General features: G+C 33.4%; 2 protein-coding genes across 2 annotated transcripts in view; one reads left to right on the plus strand and one right to left on the minus strand.

Moving 5' to 3' along the window:
• Nucleotides 1–25,219, minus strand: part of LOC132738572 (octopressin receptor-like) — a 122,513-nt gene that overhangs the window by 39,775 nt on the left and 57,519 nt on the right. The window lies entirely within an intron of this gene.
• LOC132738561 (leucine-rich PPR motif-containing protein, mitochondrial-like) overlaps nt 1–25,219 on the plus strand; it is an 87,653-nt gene that overhangs the window by 30,572 nt on the left and 31,862 nt on the right. The window contains exons 16-23 of the mRNA XM_060726070.1: nt 1,565–1,655; nt 3,146–3,252; nt 6,214–6,312; nt 8,130–8,152; nt 8,428–8,488; nt 14,807–14,842; nt 18,834–18,941; nt 20,596–20,744. Of these exons, the coding sequence (XP_060582053.1) occupies nt 1,565–1,655; nt 3,146–3,252; nt 6,214–6,312; nt 8,130–8,152; nt 8,428–8,488; nt 14,807–14,842; nt 18,834–18,941; nt 20,596–20,744 (674 nt within the window). The remainder of the gene's footprint in view (nt 1–1,564; nt 1,656–3,145; nt 3,253–6,213; nt 6,313–8,129; nt 8,153–8,427; nt 8,489–14,806; nt 14,843–18,833; nt 18,942–20,595; nt 20,745–25,219) is intronic.

Consider the following 25,219-nt stretch of genomic DNA (forward strand, 5'->3'; position numbering starts at 1 on the left):
GTTTTTTTTCCTTATATAGAATATATAGTGAACAATTTCTTCTGTGCGCAACTCCTCCTACATTTCTCAACGGATTTTGACCAAACTTTCCTTATACAGATTATATATAGAGAACAATTTCTTCTGTGCTCAACTCCTCCTACATTTCTCAACGGATTTTGACCAAACTTTCTTAGAAGCTTTGTTATCAAGTGCCTGGCACATATTGTCGGGGTTTTGTGATTGGATAATATTTGACCGAATTATGGCCCTTTGTATATTTTTTCCTTATACAGAATATATAGTGAACAATTTCTACAGTGCGCAACTTCTCCTACATTTCTCAATGGATTTTGACCAAACTTTCACAGAAGCTTTGTCATCAAGTGCCCTGGCGCTCACTAAATTCCCATGTTTCTTCCAAGACATCATTCAAGTATTTTTTTAAAATTGTGAACATACTTTTCTTGATATCGCACAAAACACCACACGCCAATATTGTTGACAAAAGAAAATGACAAGAGACGCAAAAATGCAAAAATTAAGCAAAAATAAAGTACTGTTTACCTTTCTAAAACATTTGGGAAAAAAAGGCGAATAGACAACATAAAATTTCTCAATCATTTTTGTTTGAGGAATATTAAAAAAGCCATAATTCCTCCTAAAAGTTCAATTAAAAACAAATGCCCCTTCATGACAAAGCTTCTGTGAAATATTTTGCTGAAAACCTGGTTGCATCGCATTGCGATATTCCTTGTCATATTTATCTCCTTTTGAACTTGGAATTTTCTTGAAGAAATATTATAACTTCTTTATTTTAAGGTATCTTTTTCAAATGTATATTTCTTATCATTACACACATGTTGTGTGACAAGGTCCATAACTCTAGTGTAACTATTTCCAGAATTTTTCCACCTTGAACTTGGAATTTTTTTTTTAACAACTATAACTTCTTGTCATAAGAAGAAATATATTTACATAATAATTGATTTTTCTTTCAAAGTTTTGTCTTTTTAACCGTGTTAAGTATTTAATTAGTCGAGCTTCGCTGTCTCCTGTGACAGCTCTTGTTAGTGGTTACATCACGTATTTAATGGTTATGTCACATGTCAAGATATAGAATGTCAACAATGATTTTATTGCATAATAACACACACTTTCAGTCCTTCTATGTTCAATAGGGAAAAATGCAGGTTGTCTTAGAAATATAAATGATAAACAGGAAATGATGTCAGCGTGGCATGACATCAATAGAAGCAACTTCAAAACATCACAGAGTTCAGACAGGATCATTTTGATGTATAATACTAGTGAAGAAAGCAGTTTTAGTGCAAATATTAAGTAAAAACACCAATAAAACTGACTAAGATAAATACAAAATACTTTTTAGAAATTGACAGACATTAAAACAGAACTTTGGAATTTATTCCATTAGGTGATGGAAGTATCCAAGTGATATATCTAGGAAGTCTCTTAAAAGTCTTTTCCAAGGATGTGTTACTTTATCAATAAGAATAAAAGAAAAAAGCCTGGATAGTATTTCCTTGGGTATTTAAAGTTTAGTATGTTTTCCTTTTCTTTACAGAAATCTTCAAATTTTAATGAAGGACAAGTAAATGCACTAATGATTTATATGAAGAAAAGGGGTATCAACTGGAAAGAATCGGCTGAATATGGTAACTTTTATATTCTTATTTCAAGTGCCAACAACTGATTTTTACACTTTAGCTCATACAACCTTTAATGAATGATGTTCTTTATATATGTCAAAGGTAGTTTTATTATTTTTGGGTAGAGTTAGAGGTCAGTAGGGTCAAGGTTACGGATTCTTAACTTATATATTTACATTTTCTGCTCATATAGCCTTCATTTATTTGCTGAAACATTTCATATTTTGGAGCCACATACCTTGTATTGGTATCCTGTATTTTAAGTTGTACTTTGAGTAACTTGAACTCAAATTAAGGGTCAATGATGTTTAATATAGATTTTTACACACCCAGAAATACATTGACTCAAGTTTTGCCTGATTTTTGATTTAGAATTTCAGTTATGTTTTTGGTAGTTTCAAACTGTTTTTCTTATATGATGTCTGTAATCTATTAAATTTGTACGCCATTCAAAAATTGTCTCTAGAGCTAACTATTCAACGCATTCAACTTTAAATGACATCTCTTTATTTGATAAGCAGATTTTAAATAGATTTAGAAATACCTGTTTTGCGTTGTATCATGTCCTGATAAGATAGTTTAGGTAAATTATTATACTTATAGTAAATAGAGGATAATGAATGAGTGCAATTTCAATACTGCATTTATTGAATGAGTTGAATAAAAAAATGTACTATCAGAGCCTCTGGCAAGCTTAATATTATTTTATTGACCGAGTTCAGTTAATTTGGTAATGAATGTATACGAATGTAATATTCTATGCTTCACATACCCAAAATAAAGACTGTTTAATGCAAAAAAAGAAAAAAAAGAATAAGTTTTCATTGACATATCTGTAGTGTAATGCTATTCATTAAGCATGCCTTTATGCTGTGTTTGTATAACAAAAATTTTGCACATCCAAGGAATACCATTTTTACGGAGTAACAAAAGCGGCATGGGTATTTGATAAAAAGCCATTAAGTTTAATCTTGCAATAATAAAGTAAAATTTACTTACTAATTACTTTCTGATTATTCCAAAATAACGATGTAATAAGTTTTCTGTTTCAAAGTAAAAAATCCAGCAATTATGATTGCTGCAGCATTGTTGTTGTTGAAATTGTCGCTGTGCAAAAACATTAATGTAGTCCAGTTTTCAAATATTTTTAAGTTATCAACATTAAACTTGGATTACTTGCTTATCATGGCAAGGTGCAGTTTTTTACAAGGGGCATAATTCTGAATATATTTGGAGTAATACACCTTTATAACTGAGAATTTTTAATAGATGAGCATTAATACTGCGTGTGATGTTGTTTTCTCTTTTCTTTTTAAACATGAGATCTCTCCAATGGTAATTTATATGATAAATTGTCCTACATAGTATCATGTTACAGACCCTTCTGTTAATTAGAAAAGATATGGTTCAAAAGTAGTTCTTACGTGTATGTAAGGAGATGAATAGACCTTGTGTTTATTTGGCATGAATTACATATATTTTGCTTGTTTTTGCAGCTAGGTCCTGTGAACTGGTTGAAGATATCAATGATGGTATGTACTGGTTATTGACGCCACTAATATCAACAGAATTAAGAGAAGAGAACTGGCGGGATATCGCAGAGGTAACCTCTTTTATTACGTAAAATCATTTGTAAATTATTGTTTACATTTATCGTGATAACTGTCCCATCTTGGGAACTGGTAGAGAAACTTGAAACTGTGCACATCAAAGCAATGCCATATTACAACTGTCTGTATGAAAATCAAACTAACATTGACCTTGACTTTTAAATGACCTTGACATTAAAGGTGAAATTATTAAATTTTCACTATTTTTTTTTTGGCTATGATTGGCAGTAAAATTTATTTGTATATGGAAATTATTAATTCCTGGACAAACATGACATATCAATGCAAAATAAAAAAGTTTCTGACAGTTAAGTTTGACATATTTTGTGCCTGATTTTTAACTTAGAAAATATCACAAAATGTGTACCAAAAATGGATAAAGCTTAGTTATTAAGTAGTGAATTGTCTGTATACTTGGACACAACAATCCTTGAGGATAGACATTCAAGTTGATGAGACTGACATTTCATAAATGACCTTGGCTTTCAATTCTGTCCATCTGTCCGTCCACAAAACTGGATGCTGTGATGTCATAAAAGTATTGAAAATATTTTTATGAAACTTGAAATATGGGTAGATGACAGTCTGGAGATTATGCACATCCCTTTATTTTCTTCCTATGTTGAAAAATTTTGTCGCTATGACTAGGGCTGTAACGAATGTCTAAACTGTCTGTACATCACAAATCTGTCATGAATTTCGGACTCGAATATTCGCATGCCTTTGTATCGCCAGATTCACATTTTTTTTGTTATCGTAACTAAAAGAGAAATTCTGATATATGTTTTGCCTTAAATCCTATATTATTTAGCTTATAAAACATACCTTTTTAGCTCGACTATTCGAAGAATATGAGAGCTATTGTAGTCGCCCCAGCGTCGGCGTCGGCGTCAGCGTCCGCGTCGGCGTCTGCGTTGGTTAAAGTTTTTTGTAAAGACAAATATCTCAATTATTACTTGAGATATTCAATTGAAACTTACAATACTTATTTATAGTAACAAGGTACATCAGGTTGACAAGTTGGATAACTCTGTCTACAATATTGACAGAATTATGCCCCTTTTTAACTTAGAAATTTTGGTTAAAGTTTTTTGTAAAGTCAAATATCTCAATTATTGCTTGAGATATTCAACTGAAACTTACAATACTTATTTATAGTAACAAGGTACATCAGATTGACAAGTTGGATAACTCTGCCTACACTATTGACAGAATTATGCCCCTTTGGAACTTACAAAATTTTGGTTAAAGTTTTTTTGTAAAGTCAAATATCTCAATTAATGCTTGAGATATTCAATCGAAATTTAAAATACTTTTTTGTAGTAACAAATGTACATCAGTTTGAAAAATTGCATAACTCTGCCTGCAATATTTGCAGAATTATTTGCCCCTTTGAAACTTAGAAATTTTTGTTAAAGGTTAAAGGTCTTCAAAGATATTTACTTGAAACTTTACACATGCACTTAGGGTCATAATTGAAGGGTCATTATTGTATGTCACTGACCAAGTTCCATAACTCTATCTTGCATTAAGGCTGATTCATATCCCCTTTTCTACTTAGTCTCTTGGTTAATGTTTACATGCAAGTTTTACATATCTTAATAACTATAAAAGATATTTATTTAAAACTTCACATATGCATTTAGGATCATAATTGTAGGTCACTGACAAAGATCCATAATTCTGTCTTGCATTTAGGCTGATTTTTCTCCCCTTTTTCAACTTAGAAATTCATGGTTAGCTGTTATCTCAATAACTACTGAAGGGTTTGTGCCTTTTTGGGGACAATTTTATGCATTCATAATAATAAAGCAGTGATTTACTTGATAAAACATCTTAATAACAAGCCTTTGTACCTTTTCTGTCAAATTTATGTATTCATAGGTAATTAGTATTATTATACTCAATAAAACACCCTTGTGACATTACCTTCCGAATAGTCAAGCCAATACTGTATAATTAGACTCTCTTTAAGGCCCATAAAATGAATTTATAAATAAAAATTAGCCCTTTTGTGAACTTAAAAAATTTTACATTATCAAGGCTCTTTCACTATCAAGCACTTAGAATAGTCGAGCGTGCTGTCCTTCCGACAGCTCTTGTTAAAATAATAAGCGTATTTTCATAGCGTATCCGAAAAATGTTACATATCCGTAAATAAACATCTATGTTAAAGCTAGCAACAAGAAGTTTCGCTCTCATTAACTTCAACACAAGGAAATTACCGAAAAATTAATCAATTGTAAAGTTTATTTGTAGGGTTACATTAATAAATGCAATGAATATTTAATTCTACTTATTGAACTGAATTTAAAAAAGTACATGTATTGATACGATGACATAAACTTAAACTTTAAAAATGTAATGTCTTAGATATTGTCTAGTTAGTTATTATTTTAAAACTGTTCTTGTTTGAGTTCAGCGAGACATTTTTACCTGTTCTATTTAACCTGATCTTTTTGTACAACATGTTAATATATATTTAAAATAAAACTAAAATAAAAATCTAATTGTTCGTATTCTAGGAATATTTTTTTGAGTACTACTTAAATGTTCACTTTTAAAGAAGTATGATATCAAAGTTTCCCTTGTAAATAAGTTCTGCTATATATTTGAATGGCTGGATGATAAAGTCTTATGTAAGATGATAGTTTGACATGAAACATTTTAACTATTTACTCATTCAGTGGTGTATCACAAACTAGTTTGCATATTGCTCCTCTGAATCGTATCGTATCGCCTCTACCCTGACAATACACAGCCCTAGCTATGACAACTAATAGACTCCTAGAACCATGATTTATAAAAAAAAAAAAAAAATATTTTTTTTTGCTGCTGAATAGATTTAGTTATGGCAAGTACAACAGGTCCTCAGGTGAGCAACTTTAGGGTCAATGATCCACTGGTTTGCTATGTTTTAATTACAGAATTTTCAGAACTTTTTTCAATTTTAGGTCGCCTGTCGTATGAAGAAGAACGACACGGCCGGCTTTCTTTGGAATGTACAAAAAGTTGCAGATCTTAAGGAACTGAAAGATTATGTTCTGGAAAAGGTAAATATAAAATACATTTTATTTCTAAAATGAAAAAAAAATAAGTTAGAAAAGAACGATGTAAAGGAATAAACATCAGTCCTTACAAATGTATAAGACTAAATAGAGAATAATAAGCAGTCAACTGCAAATTCTTAAAATTCTCTTAAATATAGCAACGTTTCGGCTGAACAGCCTTTTTCAGAGTACATAAATAAATAATAAATAATAAAAATCTATTTTCTATTTTTAATTTGAAAGTGTTTTCATCATAAGTTTAATGCACCCTTTTAAAAAGTGAGGAGTAAACTGCTATTGGGTTGTCCATCTTTATGTTTGTGAGTGAGATGGTAAGCCATGGTTTATGTAACTTGATGGGGACATAACCCATGGCCAGTAGATGATCACAGTTGATTTTGAGGTCAAAGGTCAAGGTAACGGTGATACTTGTGTTGAATTCTTATTTGATCGTTAACTTGAAAAAAAAAGATGCGTGTTTAAATCGGTAGTGACATTACCCAAGGCCAAATGACACCTATTGATTTTGTGGTTATAAAATCAAAGTCACTGTGATGCTGGGTTGAAATTGTTCTTAATTTCCAAAGTTTCCACAGTCACAGGTTTTTGAAACTTATCAATAAGCAATAAGTATGTTAAAGTGACATTATGTTGATATTTTCATAGTCAAGTTGAGCTGAACTGACAATATATTTCAAAAGATTGACTGTTAATATGTTTAGAATAAAAATTAAATCTGCCAAAAATATAAAAAAAAAACTGCCCCATTCTTTTCATGAAATGAACGTTACAGGTAAATTCTAATGGATATTTACGAAAATTTTGTTTGAATCCATGCATTGTATATTGTTAATGTGAAATAAATTTTTGTATTAAAAAGAATTATGACAAGATGAAAATTTATTTTGACATTCACTTCTTCACTCATTTATACCCTTGCATGGGCATAATCTCACTTTCATATTCCACTGAAAATAGCAAATTAAGGCCATAGAAAATTAATCTTTAGACTCTCATCCAGGTTTCAAGAAATAATTGGGGCGGGTGGGTGGAATTTATAATTTATAATTTATTTTATCCATCACTTTAAAGACCTGAAAAAACAGAAATGTATGAATAAACAAAAGTGTTTAAATCTATATTTTAATGAGAATAATACTAAATGTTGTAAGATTTGTTACTTACAATCATCTTTTACATTTTTGTAGCTATGTTTTTTTGTTTACTGCATCATATATTTCACATATGACGAACATTTTGACAATTTTACTGATCGAAAACGAATGTATTTAAAATCTTGATCACTAGACGCTGTAAACCTCAGTCTGATTTTTATGCGTTCGTCACGCGAATATTGGACCACGATTTTCGGACGAATTTTCGTTCACAGACGTCTGCGAAATTAACAATTTTTTTTTATGAAAATAAATTATTTTTGAGCGGAAAGATTTTGATACGGGCGGGCGAGGATGAGAGTCTAAAAATTAATTTTCTGTGGCCTAAGGGGTATTCCAAAATGATGAATTGTTTAGACATTTCAGCAGTGTTAGTAATTTATTAAGCAAACCATTTCTTACCTTATTTTCTTTCACATGACAAATTTCAACCAAACTTCACAGGTATGATCCAGGGTTTTCATTATTAACCGATTGGCGATCCAAACCATTGGTTAAAATGCTGCTCAAATCGGTTGTATTTTCATCCTGTATATTAAAGTGTCAGCCTTGACCCTTGGCAAAATTGGTTGTTTTCTTTGGAGCATCTGTTGCCTCAGATAAAAATGTAAACCCTGATGATCATTAAGTTGCTATCTTTATAAGTTGTCTGCCCACATAGCCCAATGGTGAGAGGAAGGCATTTGTAGTCTAGGGGTCGCTGGGTTTGATACTTGGGCTAAGGAAGTTTCCTAATGATGATCTTAGACATTAAGTCTAATGTTTTTTTGTGGGTTTGTGTTCACCCACTGATTAATTAATCTATGAATTTTTACTGTTTGTTTTTTTACAGGTTTTTAGGGGAAAATAAACGTTTTTTGTGCTAGGGGAAACAGCCTTTATTGGGCTGTAAAATACAGGGAAAGAAACACTGAAATAATCACTGATATTATTCTACTTTCAGGGTAATATCTGGTCCAGAGAGGGCGTTCTCACGGGATTTCAAAGAACTGTTTAGCCCAGAGGTAATAAATTGAGCCGGGTTACGACAAATCCAACATAGTGAGTTTGCGACAAGCATGGATCAAGACCAGCCTGCGCATTCGCGCAGTCTGATGAGGATCCATGCTGTTCGCTATCAGTTTCTCTACTTGTAATAGGGTTGGTAAGCGAACAGCATGGATCCTGATCAGACTGCGCGGATGCGCAGGCTGGTCTGGATCCATGCTCGTCGCAAAAGGACTATGTTGGTTTTGTCATGACGCGGCTCAATTGTTTTTTGCATTATAGATAAAGTCAAAACAACATAAACTGATAGGCATGTAAAAACATATGTGCTTGTTAGTATATTTATGTATTTCTATAAGGTTGTACTAAAGGCATCTTAAGAAGTATTTCTTTTTATTTTTTTGCAAAATCCAAATTGAAGTTTAGCGTATTGCATGTTTTAAGATAATGGAATATATTTGTATGTTTAAATGATGTTGGTAAGATAAAAATCCTGGTCTAGTTGGAATTAATAAATTTTATTATTATGAATTGCATATGCAACCTTGCTAGAAACAATTGATTCTAAGTAATGCACTGTAATTCAGATTAAAACCTAATTAGACAGACACTAAAGTTTTATGGCAAATGTGAATAAATAATGAAGACTTTTTTAAAATATTGATTATTTTGAGGCGGGGGGGGGGGGAAGAAAAAAGAAAGGTTTTGGTTACTTGTGTATAGTTACTGATAACCTGATGATAGACAGCTCGTCAACTTCATAGTGATTTCTTGGAAACGTAGGCAGTTTCATTTAAATTACTAGCTGTCAAATCTGCAAGAGCATCTATAGTAGTGCCCTTTTTGAAAGTTAACAAACGACTTATTTGCTTAAGGGAATATTTCTTTTGGGCTATTTTTTATTTGATTTTTATACGCCCGTTTGAAAAACGGGACGTATTATGGGAACGCCCCTGACGGGCGGGCGGTCGGGCGGGCGGCGTCCAATTTTGTCCGGAGCATATCTCCTACATGTATGGAGGGATTTTAATGAAACTTTCAATAGAAATGTTCACCCACTATGAGGAGCAGTGTCGCGCACATGAACCAGGTCTCTAGGTCAAAGGTCAAGGTCGCACTCAGAGGTCATTGAAAAATGCTTGTCCGGAGCAAACTTCCACATGTATAGAGGGATTTCAATATTACTTGGCACAAATGTTCACACATTGTGAGGCGGAGTGTCGCGTGCAAGATTCAGGTCCTTGCGGCCAAGGTCAAGGTCACACATAGAGGTCAAAGTTCAGATAAAAATATGAAGATGTGTATATGGACCATTTAGTCATCATTTATTGAGGGATTGTAACACAAAATGGTCATTATCAAGACTATGGCTGTGATACATATAATTTACATCAATATATACAAGGTCAAGGTCACTAAAGATGATGAAATATCCAGATTTTGTAAATAGAATTTAATCAAAGGGCGACAACAAAGTTATTACTTTGTTCATAAATGACTTACACAATTACTCCCCTTGATCTACTTTCACTTTCAATTCTAAAAATAGAATTTAATCAAAGGGCATAAAATAATCCTCTTTCTTGGACTTGAGTATGTTCTATAGAATGTAACATTTATTTACACATGTTTCATTCATTGGTCAAGATTCTTAACTGTGATAACTATGGTGTTCTGTAGACTTGGTATTTGTTCATAAAGATCATACAGTAATTACCTTATCAAATGTAAATACTTTCCCATAGAAATTTAATTATATTTTAATTTTCAAGTAAATATCAGTTCAGCTCATTCAAAGATTAAGAATTGTAATGAAATGTATTTCCCTAGAATAAAATCTTAAATCAGAATTTTTTAGTTATTAAGGCCAATTTTTAGCTCGACTTTTCTATGAAAAGGGGAGCTATCCTACTCGCCCCGGCGTCGGCGTCGGCGTCACACCTTGGTTAAGTTTTTCGTACCACCCCACTTTATTTCAGAAGTATTACAAGTATGGCTTTGAAACTTACCATACTTGTTCACCATCATAACCTCCATCTACAGACAAGAGTACATAACTCTGTCAAGGTTTTTGACAGAATTATGGCCCTTTTTTGACTTAGAAAGTGTATTGAGCTTGGTTAAGTTTTTTGTACCACCTCACTTTATTTCAAAACCATTGGAGGTATTGCTTTGAAACTGACCATACTTGTTTACCATCACGACCTTCATCAACAGACAAGAGGACATAACTCTGTCAAGGTTTTTGACAGAATTATGCCCCTTTTTGACTTAGAAAATACATTGAATATGGGTAAAATCCACTTATTGCCTTAACCCTTTGAGATATTGCTTTGAAACTTTTAATGCTATTTCACATCATTACCCCCATCTGTACGCAAGAGAAGGTAACTCTGTCAAGGATTTGTTTTAAAAATTAAGGCCTTTTATCGACTTAGAATCTTGGTTAAGTTTTTTAGTACCAGTCCACTTTTTGACTGAACTGTTTGAGATATTAATTTGAAAGTTGGAATACTTGTTTACAATCATGATTCCCAAACATGTCCAGGAGAAGGTAATTCTGTCAAAGATTTTATTTGAATTATGGCCCTTAACTGTCAATGTTTTGTATTATAGGCAAGCACTAAAAAACTTAAAAAATCTAAAAAAATTCATTCCTATCCACTTGTTCACTTTACCATAAATTATGTCATATAAACATTGCTGTAATATTCAAGGGTATCAAACAACTAGTTCACTTTAAAAATACAGAGATTCTTGTATTGCCTTTTACTGCAAAAACTTTTTTTATTGGCAAGCAATAAAAAAGTCGAGCGCGCTGTCTTACGGACAGCTCTTGTTTTTTATATTTTGGTTTACTGATTTTTTCCAAAAAAAGGTAGGGTCGGCGGCCGGAAAAAAAAAAAAAAGGTTTTCATTACTATAAATGTGGTGCATACATATACATAGCTAGTACTTACTAGAGCATTGAAATTAAATACATCGCCGATTGTCTTTTCCAAAGATTGTCTAAATACACAAAAAAAACTTTTGCTCACATTGCCATTGTTTAAAAACACACATGAAATCTACACACGATGACCTATGACAAGTGGCAAGCCAGCCAACAGCCCTTCAAAAGAATCTGTCGGTCTTTGATGTTTACACACTGCTGTGTAATCTGAATCATCAAAGGTGCCGAAACTCAGCTGACTTGCACTCATTTCTTTATAGATCAGAAGTTAAAAAAAAAACTGTCAATAGAAGATTACACATGTTCAATTATTGCCCATTGTGAAAATATTTTTATCGGATAATTAGCGGGTCAATTATTGACATAAAAATCTATAAATAGTAAGTGCATTTTTTTATTTTGTTTGTTTGAAAACCTGTATTCAATCAGCTTTTAAAGACTAATTTTTTTTTGTTAAATCTGAAAATACTGATCTTGTCAATTGCATCAGATTTCTATCGCTCTGTCCTTGAATGAAATTGCACACGTAATTTGGCGTGTTTTTTTTTGTTTGTTTTTGTTTTTTTGTAGTTGTTTTCTTTGACATTTTTATGCATTTGGACACCTTAATTGTATTGATGAAATATGATCAAAGCCTCATTATAATTCTGTGAGAATGGCTTGACCCATTTAACAGACATTCTTTCATAATTATTACCGTGAAAAATTTTCTTGATGTTTCTTTGAAAAGTCGTATAGGTGAGATATATAAATCCCAATAGAATATTAACATCTTAACTTTATTAGCGGCGTAATTCAAGATAACATTGAAGTTTTTTGGGGGCAGATTTTTTTTTTTTTTTTTCATTTTCCCAAAATACGGAGTCGGCGGGTCAGTAAACCGAAATATAAAAAAATAATGGCCTAAATTACAATTACATGTACTTTTTATCTTCCCTACTGATTTGTTTTAAGGTTCATTTAACAACACAGTGCCAAGGATAAAAACTTGCTTGCTAGATAACACTTATCCATAATGCCCCCATCTCCATCTAAAGCTTTCGTAAACGGGCGTATTTTGTGACTATGGCACCCTTGTTGTCTAGTGAAATTGGTAGATTTCTTTTTGTCCCCCGCCTTTTCGAAGGGTATATTTTGTGTCCGGTCCATAACTTTTTTATAGATCAAAGGATTTTGTAAATACTTGCCACAATTAGTCACAATAATGAGACGATGTGTCATGCGCAACAACCGGTCACCTACCTGCAAGGTCAAGGTCACACTTGGAGGTCAAAGATTAACATAGTCTATTACAGGGTATATTTTGTGTCCGGTCCATAACTTTTTTATTTATCAAAGGAATCTGAAATAACTTGGCACAAATGTTTGTTATAATAAGACATTGTGTCATGCGCAACAACCACACCCCTACCTCCAGGGTCAAGGTCGCATTTGCTCATTCAAGGTCAACATTGTCTATTTGATGGTATATGTCGTGTCCGGTCAATAACTTTCTTATCTTTGAAGGGACTTTATAAATACTTGCCACAATTGTTCACAATAATGAGACGATGTGTCATGCGCAACAACCGGTCACCTACCTCCAGGATCAAGGTCACACTTGGAGGTCAAAAATTAACATAGTCTATTACAGGGTTTATTTTGTGTTCGGTCCATATCTTTTTTATAGATGAAAGGATTTTGTAAATACTTGCCACAAATAGTCACTATAATAAGACAATGTGTCATGCGCAACACCTGCATCCCTACCTCCAAGTTCAAGGTCACACTTAGAGGTCAAAAGTTAACATAGTCTGTTTTAGGGTATATTTTGTACTTCTTCAGGATTTTGAAATAACTTGGCACAAATAGTCACAATAATAAGACAATATGTCAGGTACAACACCTGCACCCCTACCTCCAAGGTCAAGGTCACACTTAGAGGTCAAAGGTTAACAGAGTCTGTTATATGGTTTATTTTGTGTCCCGTCTATAACTTCTTCGTAGATCAAGGGATTTTGAAAATACTTGGCACAAATAGTCACAATGATAAGATGATATGTCATGCGTAACACATGTGTCCCTACCTCCAAGGTGAAGGTCACACGTAGAGGTCAAAGATTTACATAGTCTGTTATAGGTTATATTTTGTGTCCAGTCCATAACCTGGGATTTTAAAAATACTTTGCACAAATAATCACAATAGCATGGGTCCCTACCTTCAAGGTCACACTTAGAGGTCAAAGATTGACATAGTGATTTATAGGGTATATTTTGTGTCTGATCTATAACTTCTACATAGTTCAAGGGATTTTGAAAATACTTGGCACAAATAGTAATATATATAAGAAGATATGTCATGCACAACACCTGCACCCCTACCTCCAAGGTCAAGGTCACACTTAGAGGTCAAAGGTTAACATGATAGAATTTTAAATTCCGTGTTTCATTTTACTAGTATTTCTTTAATAAATTTACTGTTGCATTTGCAGATCTAGCATTGATCATAATTTTGGACTGAAAGTCCTGAAATCCATAACTAAATCTTTTGAAATAGCACAATTTTATGCTTCATATAAAAACTTCCCCGAGGCGGGGGACGTTGGTAACTCTGTTACAAATTCTTGTTATAATTGTAGTTGAGTTAATAAATAATTGTCATGTAAATCGATAAAACATATGGCTATGTTCATTTTTTCCACTAAACTTGTATGTATATAAAAGTTATATATATATATAGACTTGAGTGCTAAACAGATTCCTTAAATGAATATTTAGTTGCTTCTTTTTCTTGTTATTTTTTTTGCAAAATCCAAATGTAAAATCATTTGTCTTTACACATTAAGACTTTAGATATATAAATAAGACTGATCAGCTTAAGTCCAGTGAAAGACAGTTATTATTTACAATACTCTGTCGGGCATGTCAATTAAATTTACTGTTCAGTTCTAGGTTATTTTAAAAGTTCTCTTTAGTGTAAAAATCTTTCAGGCATGTCAAACTGGTTTTTCCAGTAGTTTTACTCATACCCTAAAATCATGTCACTTTAACACATAATATGAATATGAACTGCGTTAAAATGACATCATGTCAGATCATGATAGAATGAAACTGCATGCCTTGGATTACACCATTTAACTTTTATGAATGAAATTGTAAAATTCATACACTAAATACAGAAATTTAGCGTATTGCATGTTTTAAGATAATGGAATATATTTGTATGTTTACACGATGTTGGTAAGATAAAAAATGTGACTAGAACAAACCATTAAATTTTCACAATGAAAATAATTATTTTGAGAAAAAATGATATGTATAAATTTTTTATTGATTTATGTATGGGGATTAGTATTACTCTTATACTTCTAGTTAATGCTTATAAACTTACTTTATATTTTAGGAATTGGAAACAGTTGCAAAAAGGAGATACACACATGTAAGTAATTTTGAAAAGTTTATAGCCTAGTGTGTAATATTTATATATATTTATCTTGTTCTTGAGACAGATGCATTCATGGTCATCCAATAGGCCTTTTGGTTAAGCTAAATGGCTAGTGAATAGCTTTCTGGAAATTGTAATAAGACACAACAAGTAAAAATGGTCTAAGAAATAAAAACTCATGTAACATATGGGCACACATATCCTGTAACTCTGAGTTACTTTTTTACAGAGTTACGCCCCTTTTCTTACTGTTAAACACATATGCACCTGCTATTCAAATTGCCGTACCAAAGGGTAAATCTTTAAATGCATAGTTTTTCAAAGTCAAGGTCCTTGTTTGGAGATTCTCACCCTCTTTTGTAAGGTAATAGGGTATCCATCTGGCGCTTATCCTTTTTATGCCACCGCAGCATCTGCGATGCGGTGGCATATAGCGATTCACCTGTGTGTGTGTGTTTGTTTGTTTGTGTGTTATATAGATTATATAGTGAACTTAAAAAAATCTTCTTGTGAAAAACCACTAGTCCAATTTAAACCAAACTTGGCCAGATTGATCCTTGGGTGAAGGGCTTCCAAAGTTGTTCAAAGAATTTCATTCCATGCAGAAATCTGGTTGCCATGGCAACCAAAAGTAAGTATAAGAATAAATTAAAAAAATCTTCTTGTAAAGACCCAAAAGGCCTATAGTTTAGATATTTTGCATAAGGCATTGTCTGGTAGACCTCTACCAAGATTGTTCAAATTATAGCCCTGGGGTGAAAATTGGCCCCACCCCGGGGTCATTGATTTTCACTATATGTACATATAGTAAAAACTTAAAATACCTTTTTGTCTGAAGGTACCAGGCTTAGAGGTTTGATATTTGGTATGTGTTATTATCTATAGGTACTCTACCAAAGTTATTCAAATTTTGCCTCTAGTGTCAAAGTCAGCCCAACACTGGGGGGTCATAGGTTTTTCTTATATGTGTATATTGTAAAAACTTAAAAAGTCATCTTCTCTAAATTCACAAAGGCTAGAGGTTAGATATTTTGCATGGAACATTGTGTAGTGAACCTTTAGCAAGATTGTACAAATTATAGTCCTGGGGTCAAAATTGGCTCCACCCTGGGGGTCATTGATTTTCAATATGTACATATAGTAAAAAATCAAAAAATCTTATTGTCTGAAGGTACAAGCCTTAGAGCTTTAATATTTGTTATATGATATCATCTATAGGTAGTCTACCAAAGTTGTTCAAATTTTGCCTCTAGTGTCAAAACTAGCCCCGCCCTTGGGGTCATAGGTTTTCCTCATATGTATATAGTAAAAACTTTAAGAAATCATCTTCTCTAAATTGACAAAGGCTAGAGGTTAGATATTTTGCATGAAACATTGTGTAGTGAACCTCTAGCAGGTTGTACAAATTATAGCCCTGGGGTCAAAATTGGCTCCACCCCGGGGGTCATTGATTTTCACTATGTACATATAGTTAAAAATTAAAAAATCTTATTGTCTGAAGGTACAAGGCTTAGAGCTTTGATATTTGGTATATGATATCATCTATAGGTACTCCACCAAAGTTGTTCAAATTTTGCCTCTACTGTCAAAACTAGCCCCGCCCCGGGGGTCATAGGTTTTCCTTACATGTATATAGTAAAAACTTTAAAAAATCATCTTCTTGAATTGACAAAGGCTAGAGGTGAGACATTTTGCTTTAAACATTGTGTAGTGAACCTCTAGCAAGATTATTCAAATTAAAGCCCTGGGGTCAAAATTGGCCCCGCCCCTGGGGATCATTGATTTTCAGTCACTATGTCATAAAGTAAAAAATTAAAAATCTTATTGTCTGAAGGTACTAATCTGATAATAACAGATAGGTAAGTGATCTATGCATTATGGCAATCTGTATAGAAACAAAAAAAATTGTGTTCCTCCATTACTATTTAGTGTTGTATTTATGCGGTGGCATGGCATTTTTTACAAATGCAATCTTGTTATTTTTAAATCACATCTGAGAATTGTATGAGTGGCTCCTATGGAGATACCAACCCATTTAGCAATATACCTAATTGTAAATCTTGCATCAGTAGCAATCAAATCCTGTTCTTTTTCAACCATTGTTGGTGAAGTTGCAGTAATCGGACAGTGGGCATGAGGTGCATCTTTAACTGAATCCAGATCAGTTAAATTTCTTACACCATCATGTATAGGACAACTGGATCAAAAACCAACACAAATTACACCATCGTGTGACAGATTTAAAAGAATGTTCATTGTTCCCATAAATACAACATATTTCATTAAATTTTTCATGTCTTTCACCTGTAGACCAAGAATACAACGGTTCTTGATATAGGACCGTATTTGGCCAATGTAAGGAGACCTTTTCCCAACCATTTTAGCTAAGTATACACGAGGAAATAGCGTTAATCGAGCTATTGTCAGAGCTAGACTGAACTGATTTTCTCATGTATTGTATCAACTGAGAGCTTACAGAGCCATCTATGTGATACATGTACATAGTTAATGCAAAATGTGGTTAAAATGAGATATTGGCCTAGTTGAATTCATATTTGAACACCCCTCATAGTGTAGTGGTTATCTTCATCTAATGGGTAGACAGAACATGTCATGCAAGTTTTGATTATTGGAATGTTTAATATGAAATCTCAGCTTTTTGTTGTTTTTTTAGTCCCCTACCGGTTTACCGGAGGTGACTTTAGGTTTACCCTCCGTCCGTCCGTCTGTCTGTCCGTCCGCACTACCGAATAGGGATAGAGGGCCATCTAACTGTAAACAGAACAAAAGAGAACAATAGAGTTCATTCCGTAACAATAGAGTAAGGGGCCATTGGCCCTCTATTAAACAATAGAAAATAACAAAAGAAATGGCCCCTTATTCCATTTCGGCCGGACGTCCGTCCGTCTGTCTGTCAGTCTGTCTGTCTGTCAGTCCGTCCGTCAGTCCGTCCGTCCACAAAACTGGATCCCGCGATAACTTGAAAAGTACTGAAAATATTTTTATGAAACTTGATATATGGATAGATGGCAGTATGGAGATTATGCACGTCTTTTTCTTTTCTTCCTATGTTGAAAATTCTGGTTGCTATGGCAACAAATAGGCTTAAAATATGGCAAATTTTACACATAAACTGGATCCAGTGATAACGCAAAAAGTACTGGAAATATTTTTATGAAACTTGAAATATGGGTAGATGGCAGTCTGGAGATTATGCACGTCTTTTTCTTTTCTTCCTATGTTGAAAATTCTGGTTGCTATGGCAACAAATAGACTGAAAATATGGCAAATTTTACACATAAACTGGATCCTGTGTTAACGCAAAAAGTAATAGAAATATTTTTATGAAACTTGTAATATGGGTAGATGGCAGTCTGGAGATTATGCACGTCTTTTTCTTTTCTTCCTATCTTGAAAATTCTGGTTGCTATGGCAACACATAGACTGAAAATATGGCAAATTTTACACATACACTGAATCCAGTGATAACTCAAAAAGTACTGGAAATATTTTTATGAAACTTGACATATGGGTAGATGGCAGTCTTGAGATTATGCATGTCTTATCTGTTCTCCCTATTTTGAAAAAATATTGGTTGCCTTGGCAACAAATAGGCTTAAAACATGGCAAATATAACTTTATTTGTGATTAGTCAAAAAGAGCTGAAATTTTTTTATGAAATTGCATCTTTAATTCAAGAGTTATCTCCTCTAAGAATTTTGCTTTTAAAAATGTTATATTTTGGTAACAGGGATGTTTCAAATATTAACTTTAGAGTGTCCTTCAGTCCGTCTGTCTGTCTGTTCATAAAAACTGTTTCCTGTGATCACTTTTAAAGAACTTTTCCAACAAATTTACTTAAAATATAGAAAAATTGAAACATTAGTGAATGGCCAATGGCCCTTCAGAATGTTGATGGGGTTCCAACCGGTAGGGGACTTATGGATTGCTTGCAATACTATGATAATTGCTTGTTTTTTTACAGGATGAGCTTAGGGCAATGAATCTTTCTGAACTTTTGGAGGTTTATGAATTAATGAAAGACTCCTTTGTGTACAAGATAATATTAATGAGGACAAGCTTTCAAAGCGAGGTACAGTATTTAAATGAATAAGATTGATACTGCTATATCAGCACAGAAAAGTTTATTTTGTGTTGCCTGCTACTGAGTAGCGGAGACTATAGGGATAACTTATGTTAGGGATAACTTATGTTGTCTGTCCATCCACCTGTCCGTCTGTCACAAACTTTTGCACACAATTAGGAATGAACAATACCAATTAGTTGTGCATATCTATTTGATGTACAGCTGTGAAATATGGACAATGTGCAGTTTTAGTTTTCAGTCTATAATTTGATGAAGTGACATACCTTCTTGCCCTTTGATTTACAGCTATCAAATTTGGGCCATGTTCACAGTTTAAGATTTAAAATTGAACTTTGATAGCTGACCTAGAGGAATTAAGATTTAAAATTGAACTTTGATAGCTGACCTAGAGGAATTTGATGAAGTAACCTACTTTCTTGTCCTTTGATGTACAGCTATGAAATTTAGTCCATATATGCAGTGTCAGATGTAAAATTGATTATTGATAATGATTCATGCCTGGACAAAAAAGGATAAAATAAATTTTGTTTATGTAATTAAACCATATGTTCGTCTATCTGTACGAGGTAAACCCAAAACGTCAAGTTAGATTTTTCTTAATTCTACCTGTACCAATGGCTTCATAATTTACACACTTCCTAATCAATTCAAAGTACATGATCTGGGCAAGCTACATAACTATTGCTTCCGTTTTTCCCCAAGTTATTGCCTTTTTCAGCACTTTGAAAATGGATATGGTTAAACTAAAAGTTGGATATATCTAAAGTTCTATCTCTATTAATGGCTACATAATTTCGGCACTTACATATCAATACAAAGTACATAAAATTGCCAATTAAGTTATATAACTGTGCCATCAAATTGTCCTAGTTATTTCCCTTTTATCAATTGAAAACGGGGCCTTGTATGGTTGGATTTATCTTACATTTCTCCTAAGAACTTCATTTATTGAATGATATATTCCATATTTGGTAGATAGATACCCTCAGTGCTCCTTTTGTGGTGTGAGGGGTCACTGAGGTCAAGGTCTATGTTGTTAAAAATAAATTTGAATTTTTGCACATACAGCCTTGATTTTTAAATTGGTGTCTTTTATGTTTAATACGGACAAGCCTAAGGAGGTCCTCTTCATTTGGGATCAGTTAGGGGTCATTTGGGTCAAGGTCACCAATTTCTAAAAGATTTTAACACTTTTACTTTTTTTCTATTGACTGATGTTTGGTAGGGAAAAAAAAATTAAGGAATCTCCTTCCTTTTGATAGAATTAGAATTAGACACAGCCTTTATTTATTGACGAAGTCTTTAATATTTGTCAGGAAGACTACTTGCAGGGTATTCTTCTTTTGAATCGAGTTAGGGGTTAGTGGGTCAAGGTCAAGTGTGCCAATAATGGATTTCTACACATTTGTTTTTACAGCTCTCATGTTTTTGCCTGCTGTTTTTCAATATTTAAATGGATGATAACTTGCATTGGATTGAGTTAGGGGTCCAGAAAATTTTGGTAACAAAGTCATTGTTTCTAGATATATAGTCTATACTGACAGCCCTGCATAACTGTTTGTTTTAAATGAAACTTATAAGTATGAGTAATATAAGCAAAAGAAAAATATTATTAACTTCTATATTTGTTTTTGTTTAGGACTGGAAGACATACAAGAATGTATTAAACTCAATACAATTTGATCCATCGAAAACAGATATGAATATATTTACAGAAGTTGCTTACTACTATGCAGTAGTTGAAGGTGACATTCTTAAAAGCTGCGAGACTATTGCAATGATGGACAAGTAATGCTTTTGCTATTTTGATTTTTTTATTATCACAAAGTGACATGGTGAGCTTTTGTGATCGCTTTTTATCCGGCGTCTGTCCGTCCGTAAACTTTTACTTTAAACGACATCTCCTCATAAACCGCTAAGCTAATTTCATCCAAATTTCACAGGAATGTTCCTTTGGTAGTCAACTTTAAAAATTGCTCAAAGAATTAAATTCCAATCAGAACTCTGGTTGCCATTGCAACAGAAAGAAAAAACTTAAAATATATTCTTTTAGAAAACCGAGAGAGCTAGAGCTTAAATATTTGGCATGAAACATCATCTAGTCAGTAACTACCAAGATTGTTCAAATAATTGCCCCGGGGTCAAAATTGAATTACCTTTTATGTATATAGTAAAAACTTAAAAAATCTTCTGTTAAAAAACCCAAAGAGCTAGAGTTTAGATATTAAGCATGAATTATCTTCTAGTGAGTGTCTACCAAGTTTGTTCAAATAAAAGCCCTTGAGACAAAATTGGTCCCGCCCGGAGGGGGGGGGGGGTGTCATTGTTTTTCCCTATGTGTGTAGTAAAAACTTAAAAAGTCTTCTTAGAGCTAGAGCTTAAATATTTATCATGAAACACCTTCAAATGGGTATCTACCAAGTTTGATCAAATAAAAGCCCCTGGGTTAAAATTGGCCCGCCCCTGGGGGCCTATATACAGGTGAGCGATTTCAGGGCCATCATGGCCCTCTTGTTAATTATTTGCCTCAAATGTGATAAAGTTGGATGAGGATATTGATAAGATGTTGTTAGGTTTGTCTGATCAATGTAAACTGAATACTGGTGCACACGTATAGTGAGTAGACCAAGTACAGAACAGTAGGTTTCTGTCTGTTACAAAAATATTAACATACATGTAACATTAGCTCAAAAATATGTTCATTGTGTTTTACCAGATTATCGATGTCTTCTTTGTGCTTATATAATTAGGCAGGGCTCATCCGGAAGGGCGATTCAGGCGAAAACTTCGCCGTGTATATTTCCATTTCGCTCTCCCAATTGATTAAAGAGAAGTCAACATCGCCGATAAAATCTTAATTCCCAAAGACTAATTACTTGGCGATGTAAAGAGCGGAGATTGTATCCGCCCATATGACGACTGCTAATTATCATTATCCAATCAGAGCGTCGCTTTATACTACCCTTCTACCTGTATGCAAAGCGATAGACCGCCTATAATGAGAGCATCGGCCCGAGACGGGTATAATTGTGTGACAGTTTTGCGAGTTTAATACGGGATTAGGCGATAATTATAGATTGTTTTTTTCCCCGATCATCTAAACACGTGCATATCTTCCCTAATTGATATACACGCGGTGTTTAACTCGAGTAATGGAGATGTGCAATGGGTTTTTCACGGCTATCACAAAACTGTTAGTCAATTAAAAATAATCAATTTCATTAATGATCAGCGACCGGATTAAAAACTTAATTATAGTTTTGAATGATTTCAGTCCGTTAACATGAATTAAAAATTGTTATGTCGCTAACATCATGGCTACAAGTACAGGGCGAAGCAGTGAAAGAAAGTTGCTGATTCTGATACACCTACGCGAAAATTTAAGAAAGCCAATTCGCAAAAATCTTACGATTTATATGTTGTAAACAGTGAGAGTGTTTGACATTGTTATCTTTGTAGAAATGCCAAATTTGACACAGCTTACGCACATGGGCACGACATCCCGGAAAAACTACGAATCATGATCGGCAGAATCATGATCGGCATGCTACATATCGGTCGTATATCATGTGTACATGTATATAACAACAAAATTTGTCAGGAAAGAAGTGTTCTTATAGTTTCAGTATATATATTTGTTCTAATGTCATAAATATGACGCTCAGATTAAGATTTATCAATATTGTAAATTTTAAAAAGCATTATTTATAAAGATATTACCAGTTAAACATTTCATGAAAATAAAGGGAGGTAATTAGAAATTTATTTTCTATAATTTCTCAGTCAAATTTTTCAATAAGAAATGAATGTATATAATTTTAGTGATCAAATATAATGTGCACAAATGTTTGCAGTACACATTTTACATTTTCTTCGATGTTTGAAAATTGTTTTATAAGCATAATTATATGCACATAAATGTGACATTACAACAAACAAGATCTTAAAAGAATTTCTGTAATCATTCTGACAGAATAGATAGATATTGTTAAGCAATATCCAATGTAACTTTATCTTCTACTAAAAGTGAGGAAAGTAATAATATAAAATTAATTTATTCATCATACTTTTTCTTACACATTATTATCAATAAATCTACATGAAATTATATAAACAAATATTTAGAGAAAGCTTATAAATAGCTGATAAATAGATTAATTGTGTTTATATTATAGTTAAAGGATGTATAGCCATGCATGTTAATGCATACACATTGGGTTGTTTCCCTTCTCCCTATTTTTCGCGAGGAAGTCACTTCTCCCTAAAATTTCCCCCCAGGATGAGCCCTGATTAGGCAACAATATGCTTGATTAATGGGGAGGAAAATAATTAAATTGGATTAAATCAGCACAGTATTGGGGTTATACATGTATCAAGTACATGTATGCTGCTTTCATATGCATTTTTATGCCCCCGGGCATATAGAAATTGAACCGTCCGTCCGTCTGTCCGTACGAGGTTAACCTAGTACGGCAAGTTCTACCTGTACCAATGGCTTCTAAGTTTACACACGTACTAATCAATACAAAGTACATGATCTGGGCAAGTTACATAACTCTGGCTTTCATATTTACCAAGTTATTGCCCTTTTCAGCACTTAGAAAATGAATAATGGTTAACCTTAAACGGCAAGTTGGAAATATCTTAAGTTCTATCTATACTAATGGATTTATAATTTCCACACTTACTTATCAATACAAAGTACATGATATTGCCAAGTTATATAACTGTGTCATCCATATTTCCCAGTTATTTCCCTTTTTTCACTTTGAAAATAGGGCCTTGTCTGGTTAACCTATTTCGGCAAGTTGGATTTATCTTAAATTTCTCCTACTTGCTTAATTTCTTTAATGATATCTTTCAGATTTAGTAGATGGATACCTTTGATGGTCCTCTTATTTTTTGTGGAGTAAGCGGTCTCTAGGGTCAAGGTCACTAGTTTAAATAATGAAATATAAACATTTTTGCTCATACAGCCTTTATTTTTAGCTCACCTGTCACAAAGTGACAGGGTGAGCTTTTGTGATCGCTTTTCGTACGGCGTCCGTCCGGTGTCCGTCCGTCCATCGTCCGTCCGTAAACTTTTGCTTTAAATGACATCTCCTCATAAACCACTGAGCCAATTTCATCCAAACTTCACAGGAATGTTCCTTTGGTGGTCACCTTTAAAAATTGTTCAAAGAATTTAATTCCATGCAGAACTGTGGTTGCCATGGCAACCAAAAGAAAAATCTTTAAATATCTTCTTTTAAACAACCCTAAGAGCTAGAGCTAAGATATTTGGCATGAAACATCTTCTAGTGAGTGTCTACTAAGTTTGTTCAAATAAAAGCCCTGGGGTCAAAATTGACCCCGCCCCAGGGGGTAATAGATTTTCCCTATATGCATATAGTAAAAACTTAAAAAATCTTCTTTTAAAGAACCCAAAGAGCTAGAGCTAAGATATTTGGCATGAAACATTTTCTTGTGAGTGTCTACCAAGTTTGTTCAAATAAAAGCCCTAGGGTCAAAATTGGCCCCGCCCCAGGGGGTCATTGATTTTCCCTGTATGCATATAGTAAAAACTTAAAAAATCTTCTTTTAAAGAACCCAAAGAGCTAGAGCTAAGATATTTGGCATGAAACATCTTCTAGTAAATGTCTACCAAGTTTGTTCAAATAAAAGCCCTGGGGTCAAAATTGACCCCGCCCCAGGGGGTAATAGATTTTCCCTATATGCATATAGTAAAAACTTAAAAAATCTTCTTTTAAAGAACCCAAAGAGCTAGAGCTAAGATATTTGGCATGAAACATTTTCTTGTGAGTGTCTACCAAGTTTGTTCAAATAAAAGCCCTGGGGTCAAAATTGGCCCCGCCCCAGGGGGTCATTGATTTTCCCTGTATGCATATAGTAAAAACTTAAAAAATCTTCTTTTAAAGAACCCAAAGAGCTAGAGCTAAGATATTTGGCATGAAACATCTTCTAGTAAATGTCTACCAAGTTTGTTCAAATAAAAGCCCTGGGGTCAAAATTGACCCCGCCCCAGGGGGTCATAGATTTTCCCTATATGCATATAGTAAAAACTTAAAAAACCTTCTTTTAAAGAACCCAAAAAGCTAGAGCTAAGATATTTAGCATGAAACATGTTCTAATGAGTGTCTACCAAGTTTGTTCAAATAAAAGCCCTGGGGTCAAAACTGGCCCCGCCCGGGGGGGGGGGGGGGTCGGGGGGTCATTGATTTTCCTTATATGTGTATAGCAAAAACTTAAAAATCTTCTTTGAA

Source organism: Ruditapes philippinarum, unplaced genomic scaffold (assembly GCF_026571515.1).
Source record: "Ruditapes philippinarum isolate M1 unplaced genomic scaffold, ASM2657151v2 ctg298_1_1_1_1, whole genome shotgun sequence".
NCBI classification, from domain to species: Eukaryota; Metazoa; Mollusca; class Bivalvia; order Venerida; family Veneridae; genus Ruditapes; species Ruditapes philippinarum.